General features: G+C 44.8%; 2 protein-coding genes across 12 annotated transcripts in view; one reads left to right on the forward strand and one right to left on the reverse strand.

The window, feature by feature from the left end:
- The window catches only part of mctp1a (multiple C2 domains, transmembrane 1a), a 149,707-nt gene extending 140,755 nt beyond the window's left edge, over positions 1 to 8,952 (forward strand). For 9 of the 11 annotated variants that reach the window (XM_030417203.1, XM_030417204.1, XM_030417207.1 and 6 more), the window contains one exon: positions 5,661 to 8,952. In XM_030417203.1, coding sequence (XP_030273063.1) covers positions 5,661 to 5,732 — 72 coding nt within the window. In that variant the 3' untranslated portion in view covers positions 5,733 to 8,952. The remainder of the gene's footprint in view (positions 1 to 5,660) is intronic. The other 2 variants (XR_003984072.1, XR_003984071.1) reach the window with 1 other exon arrangement.
- Positions 8,953 to 10,087: 1,135 nt separating this feature from the next.
- slf1 (SMC5/6 complex localization factor 1) overlaps positions 10,088 to 21,419 on the reverse strand; it is a 36,041-nt gene continuing 24,709 nt past the window's right edge. Inside the window, exon 18 of the mRNA XM_030417212.1 lies at positions 10,088 to 11,071. Within this exon, the coding sequence (XP_030273072.1) occupies positions 10,575 to 11,071 (497 nt within the window). The 3' untranslated portion in view covers positions 10,088 to 10,574. The remainder of the gene's footprint in view (positions 11,072 to 21,419) is intronic.

Here is a 21,419-nt window from a genome sequence, read left to right on the forward strand (position 1 = left end):
GAGCATTTTTTTTTTTTACATCTTATGAACTTCGATAAACTGATAAACCGTGAAAGTAATCTGCAGAATAATTAAAAATGAAAATGGGGATTAGTTGTAGGGCTGCCGGCAACAACACATCAGTCGCACTGGTAGAGGAAGGTCCTTCAGTCTTGCGGGCTCTTTAAATCTATGACACTGGGCCCCTAACAGCACTGTCAAACACCCTTTAAAAACCAAATCCCTGTTGGTGCATGGAAGCTGCAACAGGCAGAGTTACCTTTTTTTTTTTTTACCACCTGAACAGTTTACTTAAATCATTATGTTCCTCTGTGAGCAGCAGTGTTAAAGGCCGACATGTGTGTGTGAGAAAACTGCTGCCCCTCTCCTGGCAACTGTGTCCTGTTGGATCCTTCACCGGTGTAAGCTATCGTTATGGTCATTATCAGGGAATCCTTCATGTCCTCTTAAACGAGGCCAAACTGAGCACCTTTATAGTGCAAAGTATTCCCTACCTGGCGTTTGGGAGGTGTCAGTGCACCAGTATGTTTTACGACACCATTAGCTATGTGAGCTAGGGAGTGCATAAGTAGGGCCAAGGCAATTAGCATGCCAAGTGGCCCTTTATGATCGGTGTAAAGTAGCTGGATCAAACCCCCGGTACAAAAATAAGCATGAATTCCAATTTAGCGCCTAATGAGCGGAGGGGAGTCGGGTTAATATTTTTAGACAACATTTATGTTGGGGATGAAACCTCCCTGGACACACCGGGGTCAAAAGGCAGGATAGTTAAAGGTTGAATCGTAGCCAGATGTCATTACCTCCATCTAGCAGAGGTCTCTCTCTCCTCCTCTTTGTCCTTCTCCACTTTTTGTGACAAATTTAAACATTTCACTGCAAGTGGCCAATTAGTCACTATTCAGTATGTGTCATGCCAGAGCAGCTAATAGGCAAAACTTTCCTCACTTTGCTCTCTGGTTTATGTCACCTTGACATCCCTTTTCTTTCCCAGCAGTAGACGTGAGTGCTGAATCCTCCGATCCGCAGACGTGTGAACTATAGACGCTAGTGTTTCCCTGGAAACATTTAATAACCCTTATGCTCCATTAGTCATCACATGAGATGAAACCCGCTGAGGTTTGTGCTCCCCTGAAAGGGGACGGGAAAACAGAATAACATAGTATCATTAAAATGTTGCTCCCTTGCCTTTCTTGACTTCATTTATTTACTCGCCTATTCACCTCTTTTCGCTCCCTGTCACCCACCTTGGTTTTTCGCCTTGTCTGTCTGCCCACACCGGCATCATCAAAACACTGTCAAAGGTTCAGCGCGAGGGGGAGAGAGAGAGAGAACGAGAGGCAGAGAGAGAGAGAGCGAGGAGCAGGTCCCAGGATGCTTTGTGGGTATCACTGTTAAACGAAGCACGAAGCACGGTACACGGCGCCCCTTCAGCAGAGCACACTTCAAAGCCTGTTTTGCACTTGTACTGTCAACATTTGGAAGAGGAGAGGAGAGGAGCGAGGGTGGAGCAGCCTTTGAGCGGCGCTGGGTCTTTACCCACTGCCTCTCTTGTCGATGTTCCCTTTAAGCTCCCCACTCGCGCTACCAAATTGCTTATGTGCTTGCCGCATTACCGCACTTTTTTTACTTTCACCCAATTCCCGGTTTCTTTTATTTTGCTAACGTCCCACTTTCTCCTCGCCTCCTCTGCCTTTTCTTCTGTTTTTTTTTACTTTAACTAGCTCTTGTTTTTTGCTTCTTTGCGTGTGTGTGTGTGAGTGTGTTTGTGTGTTATTAGGTGAGGCGAGTGGGGGAGCCAAGGGTATAGCGTCACGCAGGCCTGTCACCTGCAAGGTGGAATTGAACCCGTGACGCATGAGCCCCATTTCTCTTGGCTGGCAGCTCTTCACAGAGCAAACTCCTGTTTGATTGAGATATTGTTTTTTTGGTTTTGTTTTTTTTTCACCCTTTCTTTTTGTCACTACCCTTCAAGAGAAACAAAAAAAAACGACTTCTTCCTACTGACGTGCAAACTTTTTCTTTGCCTGCGCTCACAAAGAGTTTTGTTTGGACAGGAATGTCAACGCGCAGAATTAAATTGCCTGTTCCCTTTTTTTTGCTGCTGTAGGCGTTTGGCCGTATAATGGTCCCACTAACAGTCGGTGATCCCGTAAAATATCTGTCCCACTTTCGGATCCGCGTTAGCTTGCTTGAAGCTGGCAGCGAACAACGAGTGACAGTAAGTTCAAATGGGGGAACTTTTTTTTTTTAATAAAAGGTGGATTTTGGGTGAATTTCCTTGCAATCGCAGGTATTTGTCCGCGTATCAGCGCTACGAGCAGATGTGCTATTACTCCTTCACTCATGAGTGAATTAAATCATTCAACCATTCAGTCACTTCTTCACCCATGGATGCACCACGGTCACTGATCGCAGTGGATGTGGGCGCTCTGCCAGGACTGTCATGGTCCCCTAACGAAACTACCGCCACACACACATTCGCGCGCGTGCACACACACACACGCGCAGATGGGGTCGTTTAAACCCCTCTCTGTCCCCTGGGTGTTCGCTCCGTTGTCTGCTTTAGTTGGCAGGGCTGTAAAAGGCTCCACACCCACATGAGAACAGTATCTGTCATCGCCCGAGTTTCCAGATCTCCCTCCGTCTCACCCGGTATCTTCTTCACTCTCATTGTTTTCCCTCCTATTCTCTTTGTTGGTTTATTCTGCTCTCTGCCCTTCCTCCCTTCATCTCTCTGTCTATTTTTGTCTTCCTTCTCTCTATCGCTTCCCATCGTTCCCCTTTATTCCCTTGTTTTCTCCACCTGGATTACTTCCTCGTCGCCCTTTACAGACTATCTCCTCATCTCTCTCCTCTCTCACTCTCTCTCAAACCGGTTGTGTTTGTACAGCTGTTTGGTAGGATGTTAGTTTGCCTCGTGGACAGTGCGGAGTATCCAGATCTGAATCAGTGCAGTCTGGCTGGCTAGTGAGGCGTAGAGAGCAACACATGCTGGCCTAACCACCTTAACGAGACATTGGTGACCACCGCTGTGAGACGGAGGAGCCAAAACACACCATCGCCCGCACATACCGTGTGTGGATTTGTATGGGATATTAATGATACAAGAGTGTTTCTGTGTGATGTGGAAAGGCTCAGACGTTTGTTTGTAAATTCTCTTTGCTGGGGCTAATATGCATCTTCATTCTCGAGCGCACACAGACGCCTTGCAGCCCATTTCAGGCAGAGGGTACTGGGAGGCGTCACTGAAGCGTCAGTGGGAACCAGTAGAAGATGGATGATAAAGACTTGTTCCCAGCCAGCGCTGAGAGGCGCCGTAGTTCCCGTCCACAGCAGACAGACCCACCATAGACAGAACAGAGAAACCATATTGACGTCAGTTTGTTGTCTGCCTGGAGAATCAGAGAGAGTGTCAGTCAGTCAGACAGGCAGAGTAGCCTACAGTACATCAGCCCAGGGAGGATCCCACAGACAATACTGACTCTTTGGTGCTGTGACTGTTAAGTCTTGTTTTTTCTTTTTTCCATTAGTATTCTGATTCAGTGGCTAGTGCTTGTCAGTGTCTTGAATCTGTCTAGGCTAGCGACTGTATGTGTGTGTGCACGCACAAGTGTGTGTACATTTGAAAGTGAGAGACTGGCGGAGTGACAGTCTCTGGTTGTCGACGCTCAGCCACTGTGATGCTGTTGCGTGTTGAGTGTCCATCACTTCAGAGCAGTTTCTTTCTAAGATCGGCACGCCGTCTTTGCTTAGCATCACATGAAGTGGTAATCAGTTCCCTTTGGGTAAACCAGGTGAGTCTCCCTCAGTGATAATGTGGTCTCCTTGAGTTTTTCAGATGTATATTTTTCAGTGCTTTGAGCATTGTGGGCCGAGTGCTATCCAGTTTCATTATATTCAAGAGAAGGCAGACCTCTCCAAACCTTGGCAACTCACACTGAATCAGTTTCGATGAATAAATAGCTGTACTAAGAGGAAGACAAGTTGGGTTTTTTTTTGTGAACTGACCCTTTGAATTGACATGAGTCATTTATTGTCTTGATAACTTGTAGGGTTAAAGGAATGCTTTTGACATACATAGGACGTCACTCGTATTCAGATAGATGAGATTATGAATACCACTATCATATGTACGGTAAACATGAAGTTACAGCCGGGTGATAGTTAGCCTAGCTTAGCATTCAGACTAGAAACCAGAGGAAACAGCCAGTGTGGCTCTGTCCTTCATTGCAAAAGCCAAAGTGTGAAAATGATAAATTGTGTTTTTCACAAGGGTTGATGTGAATGATTATTTTGGCCAGCCTCTGTCATTTCTTGACAGTCACTGCTCCCGATCAAGAAGTAGCTAGTGTAGAACACAAGCCAGGTGAAACCACAACATGTCATTTTTAATGTTGAGGGATTCTTTTACCTTCAGACAGAGCCAGGCGAGCTGTTACAGTTTTTATTCTTTATGCTAAGATAACCAAGTACGTGAGACCAGTATCACTCCCTTTGTCCAAATCTGCGAGTTTTGTTAAGCTCATAGTGTATATACACAACGGCTAACAAACATCACATGAGGCTTATAATCAAACAGTGATTAATTTAGAACCCCACTGATACTGGATTTATGGGGCTGATGTCAATGCCAGTTTGAGGAAGATGTACATGGATCACACACTTGCATCTTTAGATGAGCATCTTGATCAGCACAATGGATGAAAAATAAAAGTTTTCATACTGGCAGATATCCGAGAACAAGTGGACACTGATATATCTGTAATAGGCTATAATCAACCAACCAATACGTCAGCCAGGCTCTAATTTTCCTTCTGCTCTCCTTGATTCAATTATGGACTTTCCTCCCCCATATGCCATTAGAAGCTGAACCCCCCCAAATAGTTATACTCCAATGTAAGGATGCTGTTCTGCATGTCATGTTTGATGGCTAACTGCTAGTGGAGAGAGAATGATGTAGAAGAGGTTGCACATTGTTGTTTTTTCGAACATGAGTGATGCAAACACGGTGAAAATCTCCAGTGTGTTCAGTAACCTCTCCAGCTAATAATAAGTAGAAAATTCTTAACGAGCGTTTAGGATCAATAACGTGTTAATGATGCTCTTCTAACTGTAACCAGCAGCTAAACTCAGGCTCTGGGTTTAAAAGGGTTACGCTGCGTTTTTTTCTACCCTCTGTTTCCTTCCCATCTCTTTGCCCTTTCTCTCCTTCCACCATCTTGCCATGCTGAGATGACTCTGTTGTCTCTCCAAGCTTTCCCATGAGGCCTTGCCCTGTTCTCTGTTTGTTTGTGTGATCCCTTCCCTTAGGCCACTGTCCCACATCTGTGGAAGTATGCGTGTGTACACTTACATTTGTGTGCGAGGGCGAGTGTAGTCGGAGCTTTGAACAGCGTACACGGATTGTGTTTGTGTATGTGTGTGTGTACGTACATGTGTGCCTTTGTGTGTGTGTGTGTGTGTGTGTGTGTGTGTGTGTGTTGTAATCAGTGTGTAATCCCCTCCCTGAGGCCACTGTTCCACACAGCTGGACTCAGAGAGCCTCTGGAGGGTTTCTGTGCTATTCAAGCATCCTTTGCTCTTTCCACCTGACCGGGTGGTGTGTGTTGTGTGTGTGTGTGTGTGTGCTTGCGTGTGTGTGTCTCTGTGTGTTTTAACAGGTGCAGTACCGAGAGCTGAAACTGGATCCCAATCCCAGTCCAAATAAAAGGAAGAAAAACAACCCCGGGTAGATGACTGTGTCCGCCCACCGACTCTTCTCTTCTCCACTTTTCTTCTCGTGATCTATTACTGGACACCGAGGAGCAGAGGAAGACGGCTCTGGACCAGCTCGGCTCAGCTATCCTTCCCTTTTTTTTCTTCCTCTCCTGTTTTCTTCTCTTAAACCCTTTTTTTCTGTCTTTAATTACTCATGATGTACAGTGCAGTTTCCCGAAGGTGTAATTTTTGTATGAAAAATCTTTTCAATTGTTATGCTTTTGATTGATTTTAAGGGCGAGCGGGAAGGATGGACGGAATGACCTTTTTCTCAGCCGTGTGAGCCACTCTCCTCCTTTTTTCTCTCCATCACTCTGACGGCTCGGAGGATTCTGACCATTTTGCTTGCCACAAGTGTCACACAACGAGTAAAAAACGAGTTTTAACATTTATACTCACCGTCCCGAAAAAAGACATTCTCAGCGTGTCCGTGGTTATCGAAATTCAAGCCTTATACTAACAATCTGCATTATGGCTCTGCAATAGACTTTTTTTAAGATATACTTATTATATGATTTTGGTAATATGTTGATATTTTCTAATTGTTTTTGTACGAAAGAATCTTTTGTTTTCTTCCCCTCTTGGATGTGGTAACGATGTTGTGCTCAATAGCAGTAATTTGGTTTGTCTCCAATTAACTCAGCCGGCCAAGTTGATTAGCAATTACGGTGGTAGCCTCCAGATATGTCCTTCCACACAAACACAAACCTGGACCAACAGGCTGAAGGCTTGTGGTGGTTTCTCTCTGCGTTTTAACACGACGGCCAAATTGGCTTTTTATGAAAGATCTGACTCCAAAGCAGAAAAAACAACAAAAAAAGAAACCATGGTGGGCAGTGGTATGAGGGCAGCGAGTCCTAAAATAGATTGTGATTACATAATCGTAAAATTAAAAAAACCCAGAGGAAAAAAGAGCAACACTGTTAAGACAGTTGGCGTTAGGCCCCGAACCTTTCAGATAATTGAACTGTAGCCTTGTTTAACCTCTTTAAAACATGTCAAAATCGCCAGTCAGTCGATCAGAGAGACACCTCCTGTCCTCCGTGTGTCAGCAGGCGCAGCAGACCGGGCCTTCTGCCGTCCTGGTGCTGATATAGATGTCACCCAGTCTATGCAGAGTGTCGCCAGGCGGGCAGGCCTTGAGGCAGCCGCAGCCCTAATCTTGTTTGAAAGGCTGGTCTCCTTTCCTCTCATGCCCCCGTGCGTTTTTTGCCTCGACGAGCCACACACGAGAGCTTTTGCGCACACGCAATACTCGCACGCGGACACACACACACACACACACACACACACACACACACACACACACACACAAAAAACAACCCATCCTCTCACATTGCTTTTTTAAAGCGTTCTCATGTACACATACTGTACCTACTTGCTTCACAGATGAAAGCATAACATCCCATTTGAGCAGGCACATTCTCTCCCTCACAGGCACACACACACACACACACACACACACACACACACACACGCACTAGCACAAACATGCTCTCTGTGATGCTGTGCCCCGGGCTGGCCGCCCTCTCCATCTGCCCCACCTCCTGTGCCCACAGCTCAACTTTGATCCGTCTTCCCAGAGACAGAGGCTTCAGTACGTGAACTGTGTGTGCCGGAGTGTTTGCGTATACACGTTTATACAATCAAAGACATGTTGCTTTTCTCAGCGTTGGTTACATTTCTATCTCCCCTCCAGCTGTAGACTGATGCGTAGATTCAGTCTATGAGCCAGTGTGTGTGTGTGTGTGTGTGTGTGTCAGCATGTGAAAGCATGTGTGTGGCGCAGCAGAAGTGCCAGCTGTGGAGACTGCTGGTGTGGAAGGCCGTCAGCTAGATGAGCAGCAAGTTGCCGTGTGACAAGACGAGGCTCTGCGGGGACTTGGGCCTGAGATGTCAGGGGCAGAGGGATGTGTGTGTGTGTGTGTGTGTGTGTGTGTGTGTGTGTGCGTGCATTTTAGGCTATTTCAGACCACTCTTCCCATCATGCCTCTCTCCGTTTGCTCTCTCTGCGGTTCCCTCATTCGTCAGTGAGCGGGGTTGCGACCCTGTCTGAAGGGACGGTCTCCTGGGCTTCTTGCTGAGCATCTGTTGAAAGATCACAGCTCAGGCTACATTTGAGGAGGCCTCCTCTCATCCCACTGATCCCTGCCTCCATCTTTCCCCCCCCTTTGTCCGTCTTTCTGTCTGTCTGTCCGTCTTTATCGCTCTAAACCCCCTCCTCGCCAGAACCAGAGCTCTCCGCTGCCATTTTGTCATCCTCTCGCCCCTGCTTGTCTGCCCGCCATCGCCTCTACCCTCTCCTGCTCCCTCCCTGCTCACCCATCCATCTCCATGCTTAAATATCAACAGGCCCGGATCTGTCACTCCAGAGGGCCATTGATTTTGTTTTGTTGCTTTGAGGAATCCACTTGAAAGACAATAACAGACTGTCCCCTAAGAGCGGCGTCGCAGACTGATTATAGCCTCAACAAACACACTCCGCGGCTCGTGAAGGATGGCTTTTTATAATGCCTGGAGGGACTGTTTGAATACCTGATATGTACGTGTCTACTACTGTATGTAGTTATTTTACAGCAAAATAGTGGTGACTATTGTGTGGTATTGCATCCAAAAACCGTTTCTCTTTTTATTTTGTTTTATTTTTGTCATTTATTTATTGGACCTTGGCTCCATTTGCAAGCAAACCAAAGTGTTTTTATTTTGTATGACGCAGAGAAAATAAGTTAAATAAAGGAATGTATCAGACAGACAGCTGTAAAAGGGAAAAAAAAAGCACTTTTATTTGCACCGAGTTGAAATGAGACTATTTATTTTTTAAATAATAACTGTACATAGCTAACTACTGATTAATTTATGTTTGTATTTTATACAGTATGCCTGTTGATGGTTCTGGTGATAATATTGTAATGTAGGTGTATGCCTGTCTCATTTTCTAAGATCTGTCTTTTTTTTTTTTCCGCCTGCGATGTTGCCTGCTTGTGACATCATCTTTATGTGCCCCATCCGACCAATGAGAGCGGGAATAAGGAGCGGACACATGGCTTGGTCGGGAGGGACGAAAAATGAAAACTATTATGTATATTTTCCGCATTCAGAAGTTAAAATGCATCTGATGTATGTTGCTTATTTTGAAAGAAAAAAGAAAAAAAAAGAGACAACAAACAAAGGATTAAATATTTTTTATCATCTTCAGAGTGTCTGGCTTATTGCAGAATCTGTTTTGCGCCGACGACAATCTCATTTTTTTTTTTTTTGTCATCACTGGGGGAGCGAGCAGGGGTGTAAGGCCATTCATCTCAGTCTCCGGCACAAGCTACGCTCACATTTCAGGTTCAGCTCTCCCCTACTCGACACCTCCGCGGCTCCATCGCCCACTCCAACAAGCGGGCCTAAGCTCCTTTTCTACAGCCGTGTTCAGCTTCAGGAAGTGGCTCATTCCTCACGGCTGTCTGTGCGGCTGAGGCCCCGAGTGCACATCAGTGCCTCGAGCATCTCAGGAGGACTTTCTTTGAGAACTGGTTTTACTCCTTCGCTGTGGCACCCCACATGAAGCCACTCATTTGTTAGAGTACCCTTTACTCTTGCACTGCAGACGCCATTTCCCCTTGATTTATCGGTACAAAATACCTGACCACTCTGCTGACGTAATCAATACTTTGCTATTGTACTTAAGTGGGTTTTTCAGGTATCTGTGCTCAACTTGAGGACTTATTTTACTTGACTCCCTACATTTTAACACATCCGCAGTTTCTACTCCTTACATTATCAAAACAGATTAATATATTTAGTTTCACTGCATTTGAGGGGAATTATTTCGATGTTGCGTCATTGCTCTACACCTTCAAGACAATTTCACCCTCCCATATCACACACGCATCACACAGATGTGGCAAGACGTAATGAGGCAGAGAAAGAAACTGGAAATATGAGAAAAGGTGTTTTGGTGTCTGGATTTTCCTGTTTTGTTGGTATTTGATGCCCTTGAAATGAGACTCAATAATCATCTATCTTTGTGGTGCATTTAAGAACAGCATGGACAAATCCTGCTCATTCTACCTTTAAGTTTAACTTGTATTGATATGACGTGAGGTTCAGTTAGCTTTGCACAGAATAGCTGGTAGAAATGTCAGTCGGTGGTACACTTTTTACTCTTATACCTTGAGTACATTTCAGAGCCTGTACTTTGTTACTTTTACTCGAGAATAAAAGTTGAATCGGTACTTCTACTTTTTCCAGTCTACGTTCACAAAGTGTCTCTACTCTAGTAAAGAATGTGTACTTCTGCAACCTCTGTATTAAATGCAGTCAGAATTACATCTCCTTGCTGTGAGAGTTTTCAGTTCACATATTTTCATTTATTTTGATAAATAAAACCGTGTGAAAAAACAATTATCATCTTTGTACATTCAGAAAAGTAGCTGCAGAAAATAAGGAACTTGAGGTAGTAACAGCCTGTGCAGAAATCGTAGTGTTATACAAAAACATTCAACGTGAATACATTTTTCTGGGACATTTAGCCAGCGTGAAAGATTTTCAACCAAAACAAGAAGTGTATCACTCCAAACTAAGTGGTTGTTTTTCAGAAGTATGAAATGAATTCTCTACAAAATGAACTGCTATCTTTCAGAATGCATGCCTACTCATTTATCTGAATGGGAGAAGAGAAAGGGCCCCGACATTTTGGAGGCATACATTAACATGGCTTGTGTGATGACATAGTAAACAGCTGTTTCTAACAGACACAAGTAACATTTCAACAACAACATTTCAACATTTTGCAAGTTGTGCATTCAATTCTTTTTCAGATTTCCATCTCACAAGTCAACCACTAGCGCCTCTCCCTGAGACTTAACAAATTCCAGGATCTCCATGAGAAACTGTGTGTTCTCTCCTTTGCACTCCTTCACTGCCTGAGGCACCTGCCCCAGGTAACTCCCTCTGCCGAGCTCTAACAGTGTCTTCGCATCCTCTGCCAGCCTCGCCGCCCGCCGGTCCGTCCAGCCCAAAGTCACACTTTGGAGGGAGTGTGCTTCCAGGGCACGGACCAGCCTGTAGGCCAGGCTGCTGGACGTGTCGCTGGGCTGCATGCAGCCCGACAGGCCCCTCTCTTGCTGGTAGGAGAAAATGAGGTGGGCCAGCAGAGTGGATCCGGCCTCGAGGAGGGGCAGGTTCAAGACCTCAGTGACAGCTCTGTCTCTCTTTGAGTCGCCGACCTGTGCGCTGTGGAGGAGCTCCTCCCTCTGACCCGTCGCAGAGACCAGATCCAGCGCAGTCCTGCCACCTCCGTCGGTCTGCTGCAGAAGAGCTGAGCCTGGAGGGGGAAGAAATGTATACAGGATCAGACCAAACAACCTTACTGACTCTGACTGCAGTCATTTCTATCTTAACTTCTATTTAACGCACACAATAGCTTCCTTTTCCACATCACTGCACTTAACAAGGTTGTATGCATGGATCGAAAAACAACCTGCGACAAGCCGATAGTGCCTGTAAATACTTTTGATACTTTTCACCAGGTGATTCATTTTTTAATTGTGCTACAGAACTTTAAGAACACTCAACAGTCAGCTCAACTTTGTTCCGATAGAGGCAAACACTTCATCAATTTTGTACAAAGACAGCAGGGGAGTATTTAAGAGGATCCGTAAATGGCTCTATTGAACTAAAACAACTCTCCACATGAAGGCGCAAGGACGAGAGCACATTATGTATTCAGCTGATGGAGTGCTCGAGACAAAGTGCACGCACGGGCACTTAGAGCATGTCACAGCCTTCACACACACCAAGACAAAACTGAAAATCCAAATGCAATAGCTACTTAAACGTATATACTCTTTGACCCTCCCGGTATTATTCTCCGTTCGCTCAAGCTCATCTCCAAGTTGCCTCATAGAATTAAAGCAATGAAGGATGTGAGTGGCGTGACCCGAGAGTACTTCGCCTAGAAATTGGCGCAGAGAACATTTGGGGCTGGATCTATCAAAGATTGTGTACGCACATAAAAAAAAACAAAAAAAACACACAAGCTTTTACCCTCGCGTAAAAAAAGGTTTCTTGTAAAGGAAGAATTCATATTTCAGACCAGACGTACACACGCTCGTCTAGAGAAGGCTGTGGGCGAAATGAAGGTGTGGGCATGAAATATAGGATGAGAGACTTTAGAGGAAAACATTGTTGAAGTTGCTTTGCAACGTTTACACACGCCGATCACTCAGAGGCATATTTGTGAACTCAGTTTTAAATTGTTGATGAGCAAGGAATATTAGCATTCTTTTTTATTTACGCTGGAACCGCTGTGGCCCGATATTGCGACCTTTATATCATCAATCTGAAAACAAAAGGCTTTCACTGGTTTGCGATCCGCCAAGGGCACAAAGAAGAAGACAACGACGACGACTAGAGAGCAAAACGTGGCCACCAGCGTGGATGGTTTTTACACTGTGCTTTTTTTTTTCTGTTCTAATGAGTGTTGGATCAGGCGCAAATGTTACGCGCTCCACCCTTAGGAGCTACTGTCTTCTTCTCTTCCCTCCGCCCTCCTCCCTCCTCCCTCAGGTGCCCAGGAGAAGGAGCTCCGACCCTCTTGGAGTTGTTTTGTTTTTTTTCCTCGGTTGTTAATTTTTCCTTTCGAGGATGGAGGTCTCGCAGTGGTCTTGTTTTTCGCGGCTTTTCTTTTATTAATTTAGTTTGTGAATTTTCCCTCTCATCCTTTTGCTCTTTCTAGTCAAGCCTCTAGATTCCCATAGTTTTGGTTAATTCTGGTAGTTTTTGTAAAATAAAACATAATCTCCTGAAGCAAACATGAACTCTGGTATGGCATCCTCTTTACAGTGTATGCTGCTGGTCAGGAAGTAAAGACAACTGCTACTACAATGTTTAGTCGTGAATCCACATAGAGCTTTATGCATCTGGCCCTCAGTGATGAAGTTTAAATGGTGTCAGGTAACGTCCGCCTATTTTGAGAAGCTTTGTAGGAATTCAATAAGATTTTAAGAAGTATTTCATTTGAACTGACTGATCGCCCTGAGACGAGGAGGTTAATGAGTTCAGCGTGTACAGCCAGCCGCAGCATCAGCGATAACGTCATGACACAGCGACGCGCAGCCAAGCTACCGAGGGCCACAGCATCATTGTCAAACAAGGCGGAAGAGATGCCGCGCGGGTCAACGGTGGGACACGGCAACCGATATAAATAGTGCACAAACAACACACACATGAATGCATATCCTGTAAAGTACACACACATGCACAGACTCTCCCGCACACACTCGCGGTGAAGTGAGGAGTTAAAGTGAACAGCTGTTTTCCCACTGGGCCTCGGTGCCAGCCAGGGCTTTTAGCTCACTTCAGCACTAACTTCAGCTGACACCTTGTCTCAACTGTGTGACTGGCGGGTCACTTTGTGTTTGTGTAAGAGGCGCAGAGGGTTAGTGACCTAAATGAGGCTCTGCTCTCCTGCTCGCTTCTCTCTCTTCTTTTTTTTTTTTTTTTTTTATCTAATGCTGTGAGCGTGCTCATCGCTATCATCAGTAACACTAACACAGAGAGCTACCGGGGGTGTCAACCTCGCAACAGACCTCGACTGTGATGTCAGAAAATTGCCCTGCTAAAAGTTCAGATGTGAGAACGAGGTTTGTGAGGGTGATTCACGGCAAAAAAAAGTTGATCAAAATCACTCGATGCGATGACTGAGTCTTTCCCTATTCCCTATTATTGACGAGCTTTAAATATTATTTTTTTAGTAAGAGACACAGAAGAGTTATTAATGCTGAAAAAAAATAAAAAATAAATCATATAACAATTATCTACAAATTCAAAGCCTCTCCAACAACCTCGCCTCATCCTTTCGGCCATGCTTCACACACATTTCAAACTGGACATGACAGTCGCGGCTGAACACTTTGTTCCTCCCAGGAAAGTTAGAATGCTGACATTTACCATCTACTCTCTCTACTGTTCTGCTTTGTCTGCTCAGACTGAAAGCCATTTTCCAGTGTCAGACAGGCCCGTGCGCACTTAGCCTACATGGAGCGGGTCGAGTCAAGTGCGAGCCCTTTGTTTGCTTTCAGATAGACCCATTTCTATGGCAAACTGCTCTTGATGGCACTTGACTGTTCAGCCTCGGCAATGCTGCTGCCACTTGCGAGTTTACGGCTCTGTGGAGGCTCGGCGTGACACACAGACGGCTGCCTGATACCACTGCTGGCAGTTGTTTCTGTTTGACAGACACTGTGGGGCTGCAGGAGGCATGATGTCTTAAAGGCGGGGCAATCATGTGTGTGTGAGTGTGTGTAGGTGTGTGGTGCATTGTGACATTAACCACACTTACCAAGCACCACAAATGCCATTTTGACAAAAAGACAGCCATTTTTTAAATGACACTTTTGAAGAAGAAAAAAAAAAAAAAAGGTTAAAAATGGAACGTTGTGAATTCTGAAATTGCTCTCCATCTCTCTGTCTGCCACAGAACCAACACCGTGTGCAGCAGTTATGAGATAATCGCTGAGAGCTCACGTAGCTGTTAGCCGGGAAGGTCAGCGCTCATCTACCTTTTAGTGCTTCAAGCCTGAGTGGCGAAAACTGAATCTGCATAAATTGTGGCATTAATCTACATAAACTTTTACATAAGCGGGGAAATTTCAAATGCAGGGGTCAGGCATAGGGGGCAGCAGTCAAGGACGTAAGAGCACAGATTTGATCAAAGTGGCCACGAGAGAAAGGCCAAGAGGGAGGGAGGGAGGGAGGGAGGGAAGGGAAGACGGAGCGGAGTGGCGTGTGTGAGACAGAGTGAGGTTGTTCACAGCGGGCCATAATCACCAGGTTTCTATAACAAGCCGTCCTCGCCATTACGCTCATCCAGTAGGAGGGGCCGTAATGTGTGAAGCCAACCACGGCGGGTACCAGAGATGGACAGAGTACTCGACCCCAGTACTTGAGTAAGAGTACAAATAGTACTGGTCAAAATTTACTCCGTTACAAGTAAAAGTAGCTCAGTCGACATGTTACTTGAGTAAGAGTAAAAAAGTACTTGCTTTTAAAGGTACTTAAGTATCCAAAAGTACATGCTTTTAAATTTACTTTAAGTAAAAGTAAAAGTAAAAGTAAGAGTAAGAGTAAATTTCTTATTTTTCACATCAATGAATTACTATAATTTTTTCTAAATGAATTTAAGGACCTTTTAACTCTTGTTTCTGAGAATTCTTTGAAACCACCTGCACTGATGTGCTTGCTTTTAGAACCACAATGTTATATAAAGCCTGCAGAAACACCTATAAAAACAAATCAAATGAATGGGATCACAGGAGGACAGCAGATGTTGCAGATGCAGATGTTTATTAACAATCATTAAAACTGTAACCAAATGAACCTGCACCATCCAACTAACTCTCTATCATTTAGCTAAGTTGGGAACTGGAACCCCCTCAAAGACCAATGTTGTCCCCAGACCACTGGTTGAGAATCACTGCTTTACAAAAAACTACATGAAGCAGCCATTGTCGCGGTTTTGTGTTGACAAACACAGTCGAGAGCGTGGCTACTTTGGTGGTATCCTTATGGGGAGGGATGACGTATTTCCGCTTTTACGTAGATCCCAGTGGGGAGCGTGCACTGTGATAGGTTTCCTTCTTTGACAAACACAGCTTGTGTCTAATATTATTTTAGGAAAAAAAAAAAAAAAAAGCAGACCGGAAAGTAACGAGTACTTTTCAGCCTTCCTAGAAATTAACTTGAGTAAAAGTAAAAATATTTGTCTTGGAAATGTATTCAAGTAAGAGTAATAAGTATCAAAGAAATCTAATACTCAAGTAAAGTACAAATCCTCTGTAAATTTACTCCATTACTGTCCACCACTGGCGGGTACACGGCAGAGACGTTCAGGTCCACCAGAATGTGGACACTACTACAGTACCCCACACAGACACACAGGAACACGCAGCGTCTTGCGTGCTGTAAAATGGATCCACCGTTGTCCCTTCCAGGTGAGCTCTGAAAAAGATGGCATGACCGAGGTCGTTTTTTTTCCTTCACAATGCGTCCCATTCTGTGGCTTCCTTTGAGGGGACCGGCCTTGGACTGAGCCCAGCAAGGGGGCCTTTAAGGTGCAGCAGAGGCACTAGGGCCACAAACCCCAAGCACTCTGTGGAGTGTTTTCAACCAAAATGCGAAGAAAGGGAAAAAAGGGAGTACAAGGTTCACTTCTCAGAATCCTACCTACTCCCCCTCCTTTCACAGACACTTGCTGCAGCCGCACTTGTGCTCAGCTGGCACAACACACGGACATTTAAACTGCTACATAAAAAAACAAAGGGGGGAAAAATTTAAATCAAGACTACTCAAATATGTCAAGTGTATATGCATGAACTACATTTTTAAATTACACCAGCCCCTTGAGATGCATGAATTTTGTGCATTAGTTAAATAAGATGAAACTCCTACAGTGCGTTCTCCTCTCACGGGAAAATGGCTTGTTGCAGCAGCGAAGATTGTCAATGAGTGTAACAAAAATAGGGATAATTTAAGCATAAATCACCAGATGAAGCAGCACTTACAATACAAGATTCCCGTCTTCAAACAATAGAAATCTTTTGGCTCCAGAGTTCCCTTAGAAAATCTCAAATGACGACAAAACCGACCGAAACACAGAATCCGCCCAAATTCAAATAAAAAGGTGTCTGCTGCAGCCCAACACAAACCTACCACTGCCTCTTCCAGCTTTCTTTCTGTCAGCTCTGTTCGCTTACACGCGAGATGTACATCACATCACCAGCGCCGGAGAGAGAAACGCCAGATACAGAAGCGCTAGAGTTCCCCGACGTCATCGTGTCAAACCCGCGTCTGACAGACAGGCTCCGACCGGAGAGACGACACTGGCGTGGGGAGGAGAGGGCCCCCCCCAGCACGGCCCTGGGCTCGGCTTGCCTGAAAGTCTTCGCGACTGCCTGTGCGGCTGCGTGTTTGATTGTGGATCTGTCTGCCTGAGAGCTAACCGTGTCTGCCGGTGCGTGCTGTCACATTTGCATGTTTACCTGCTCAAATTTTTTTCCATTAAGCATAAGCTGTGTGTTTTGTTTATTGTATTTTTTATTTTTTTTTGCTTTTCCAGGATTTCAAATGTATTTTCCTTCCTGTCTACACTACGAGAACATCCATCCCGGTGTGTAAAACGCACTGTAATGTCCTACCACACAGCAAACTGCACTCAACACCTAAGATGTCTGTGGTCACGGTCACTGCCGAATCACGTATTTCCTAACAGACATGAAAATAGAGTCACGTGCTGTTTTTAATGTAACACACGCGCACGCACACACGCGCACACACTGTTATGAGACTAGAGACTGGGGAAGGGTTCTGGTGCAGGGACGTTGACTGAAGTGAATCCAGGTATTGGCGCTGGGTGTCAGATATGCTGCAGTGGAGATAAATACAACACCTGGGGGATTACATGAGAGCACAGGGTAATTACACCATCCTTTATGTGTGTGTGTGTGTTCATTTGTGTGAGTGTGTGTGTGTGTGTGTGTGTGTGTGTGTGTGTGTGTGTGTACATGAATGTGAAAATGCCCCCACTAAGACCTCAGCTCTGAAGCCAGAGCAGAGGGAGGAAACGCACATGCCGAGCGAGAGCCACTGCCTGATGCACCAGCCAGATGCAGTCTGACTGGTACATACGCACACATACACACACACACACACACACACACACACACATATACATACAAAGCGCAAAGCCCTTTGGCCTTTAGAGGGCAGGCGAAGACAAGAAATATAAAAGCGAGAGGGGAGGAGGGGAAAACTGGCGCAAAAAGAGGGAGGGAGGGAGGGAGGGAAGGAAAGAAAGATGCAGTGCTCCCTCCCCCTATGTCTCCCTCTCTCTGTGTCTCTGGTCTGAGGCAGACAAGCTGGGAAGCAGGCAGCTCCACAGCATGGTAAACATCCTCTCTCTCTTTCTCCTTTCCCCCCTCGCTGCCTCAATGAGAGAGGCAGGGCGAGTGTGTGAACTGCAGCCAGGGGCACGGCATCACATATCCACAGGGAGCTGCTAGCTAGCGACTCGAAAACCACAGCAAAAAACAACAAGGCCGACCCGAGTGAAAGCACCAAAGCAGCCAGCGGAGAGGCATCAGATGCAGGAAAGAGAAAAAGACCAGCAAGACATGTGAATATGCTAAACCTCCCCCCCCCCCATCCCCACACACACACACACACACACACACACACACACACACACACACAATGTTTTAGCAACGCCGTCTGAGCATTCAGGGATATTTTTCTCCCATTTTTTCTGCATTGATATTCACAGTATAAAAAGCGTGGCCTCAGGAGGTTTCGTCAGATGATGCAGTCAGGTCAATGTCTTTTGTATGCCGGTACTAGAGGAGCGGGGACGGCGCTACACTGCCTCTACTAATGTCATTATAGCCAGTGCTTTGTCCTCTCAGTCACAGGTGAGCGCCATCCTTAACAGGTTGTGTGTGATTACCGTGGTCCTGCTCTCCTCCCTTGCCCGGTCAGGCGCAGATTACACTTGGATCATAGCCTTCAGGAGGTGGTGGGGCAGATAAGGGTAACATGTGTACGCACGGACACCAACCGCTATTCCTGCGTAATCCCCTGCCACTCCGGCACCTCAAGTGAGAGGGGGCAGCAGATATACTCTAAATTACAGGATGCTGATCAGCTGCTGGCGTTAAGCATCTTAAATAATCAGAGTGGAGCCCCGAATGAACTCTTCACTGGTCTCTTGAATCAGAAAAGGCTAATCACCGACATCCGCCGTTAGAGCTAATAATATATCATGCAGCGAATCATCGTGTGCTAAGAAAATGAACAGTTTCCTGAGATGCCATTAGCGTGCACTAAACCTCGTTTAGTTACTCAAACTATTTGGGAGTTCGATGCCATTAAGTGGACCGAAATGTGGCTTCAAAGCAACAACAATCGATCCAAAAATACAGAGGAATAGACCAAGGTAAAGACACAATGAATTAAAAAATTATATTCTGACTGCAAGGTTTTTAATGCACAAAATAATTTAATACAAATTACCTCACTGGGGTTTTATTTCCGTCCAAGACGCACTATGACTATGTGTTTTTTTTTTCTGTACCCATGAAGCCAAAACTGCTGTCTAAGTGTTTTTTTAATATATTGCTGGCCCCATATCTCACCTATACGCCAGTATCAGGCCCAATAGTGGCAAAAAATGTTGTAGGTATTTTGTTTATTTAGTTATTTATTTATGTTTTATTTAAGAAATGGTTAACTTCCTGGCAAATCATTAAAAATGCAGATGACTCATCCTGCACGAGGGGGCGTATATTAATTTTTCATCCAATAAACGCTTTGTTCTAGTTCATAACCCTGCCATGGATGTATAAAAGGAGGAACGCTGCCAGAGTGGAGTGTTGCTCGGGGCCCATCTGCTTTATGGCAGCCATACCGGGAGACTTATCAGCCAATCATGTTGTTGCACTGACGTGACCTCACAGTTGAGATTCACAACAGTTTCAAACGATTTGGTGTGGCTGCAGACGGACCTCTAATGGAGATGGAAGAGAATGATATCACACGAATTCACATGATGAGCAAGAAAGCCGAGGTTGTTCAAACCTTGGACATTAAATCTGCTTTTGTTGGTGTCACGAAAACATGAGCAGGTGTAGTAGAAGTATAATCTGTGGCGTATTAAACCTTATTTAGAGCAACTTTTTAAAGCAGATAGGGGTGTCTTTTTGCAGATTTTTGCAGATGATGCAAAAGGAAAGGTAAGGGGACTGTATCTAAAGTCAAGGAGAGTCAAGGAATCATAGTCTGTTGAGATAATTCACTGGATAAATGAAACCTTTGACATGCTGATGGGTAAAAGTCAGGGGATCACCTTAATCATCAGGGTTCATCCTCTAGCGATAAAGTACATTACAAACAAAACAAAAAAAATCAAACATTGCCATGTCAGGTGTAATGTTCCTGTTACTCTGGATAATCCACAAAACACTGCCAACAGTTTTCAAAGGGACCCTCGCCCTTCAGTATCTGTGGTCTGATACCAGAAGGAGTGGTTACAAAAGTATATTTCAAGTGAATTTATTTGGCCTCGACATTTGACATTATGATGACAAAGCTAAACCTGGGAAATTCAGACTCACATTCTTACTGAATGAATAACTGCTTTACACCATATGTGCCATCCCCACTGCTGCTCCAACCTCTATAAAAGTACCAAACTCTACTCACACAGCAGGATTCAGCTTCTAAAGAAAGAAGGATTTAAGCAAACACACTTGAGCTGCTATTGAATGTCTTCACTTTAACATGATTTTCATTGTGTCACCCACTCCACCAGAGTTCAAACGCTAATCATTGTTGACTTTCAGCATCTACTGTAGTGTGAAACTCCTCTTAGGAAATTTCAAATAAGTACAGTCCTCTATAAGTAAAATTTTTTTTTTTCAATACTGACTGACTGAACTTTTATTATTGTGTCGTACATATACCTGTGCTCAGCCTGCATGGGCTTCCAAGACACCATAGAAACTAGACAAGGCTGGATGAGAGTATGGCACATGCATTTTCAAACAGAAAAGAAAAATTAGGAATCGACTTACGCTTCACATTCAAGTCTTCAGCTGTCACGATCTACGAAAGCAGAAATGCTGAAAAAACAATGTAAAACACATGATTTACAAAATCACCTAGTTGGCTACATCACTCTGACGGTTTGCAGCACGGATCTGCCAGTCAGTCACATGTGAAGTTTGGAAAATGGACTTAAGAGGACATTAAATACTGGAATCTCTACAGGTGAACTGAAAAGTAAATTGTGGACGGGAAAATTATAAATAAAACTAATAATAATAATAATAATAAATAATAAATGTATAATCTACAAATATAATCTACAAATCTACAACAAGATACTGTTCCAACACTAGATACTGTGACACTGTGCCCCTTGAATTAAAGGGCCATTCTTGATGACTTTTAGCACCAGAAGCGGGGCCAGGAGAGCGGGCCATAGAACCGGGTTGAGCAGCCTCTACGGACATCACGACAGAGGTGAAGAGACCGACGAGGACGCTGATGGAGGAAGCTAAGAAGAGAAAACGCCATCCCAGACACGGGGGTGTTGCAGCTGAATAGTGAGCGATATAAGGTGGCTTGTCTCTTGTGTTTTGTCGCACTTGCTTGATGTTTGGCTGCGTTAGCAAAGTTGTCAACTCGTTAGTTTCTCCGTCATGAGGCAATTCAGCACATGTGGACAGAGGTTAAGCCAGTAGCATTTTATAGCCAAGTGTTATAGTCTCTGGTTCAGGTTAGCTTAACGTGCTGTTACTGTTCTGAGTTGTGCACAGTGCTTGTGCAAGCCTCGACTGCTGCATCGCAAAAATGTCACAAGTGTCCGATACATAACCTTACTATAATGTGCCGACTTCATGTGTGATGGAACATTACATCTGAATATCTGGGATTTGTATTCAGGACAGTTTAAAGAATGTGTCTGTTAATAAATCTGCCAAGACTTTCCAAGCATACATTATTCAATTCCACTTCAGAGTTGTTGCTGAATGGTTTGATTTGGGGTGGGGCTCGACCATTTCATCGTTGTGAAGGGTTCGACAGTTTGAGCTCAGGGCTGGAGCACAGACACAGAG

This window comes from Sparus aurata, chromosome 5, assembly GCF_900880675.1.
Source record: "Sparus aurata chromosome 5, fSpaAur1.1, whole genome shotgun sequence".
Classification (NCBI taxonomy): Eukaryota; Metazoa; Chordata; class Actinopteri; order Spariformes; family Sparidae; genus Sparus; species Sparus aurata.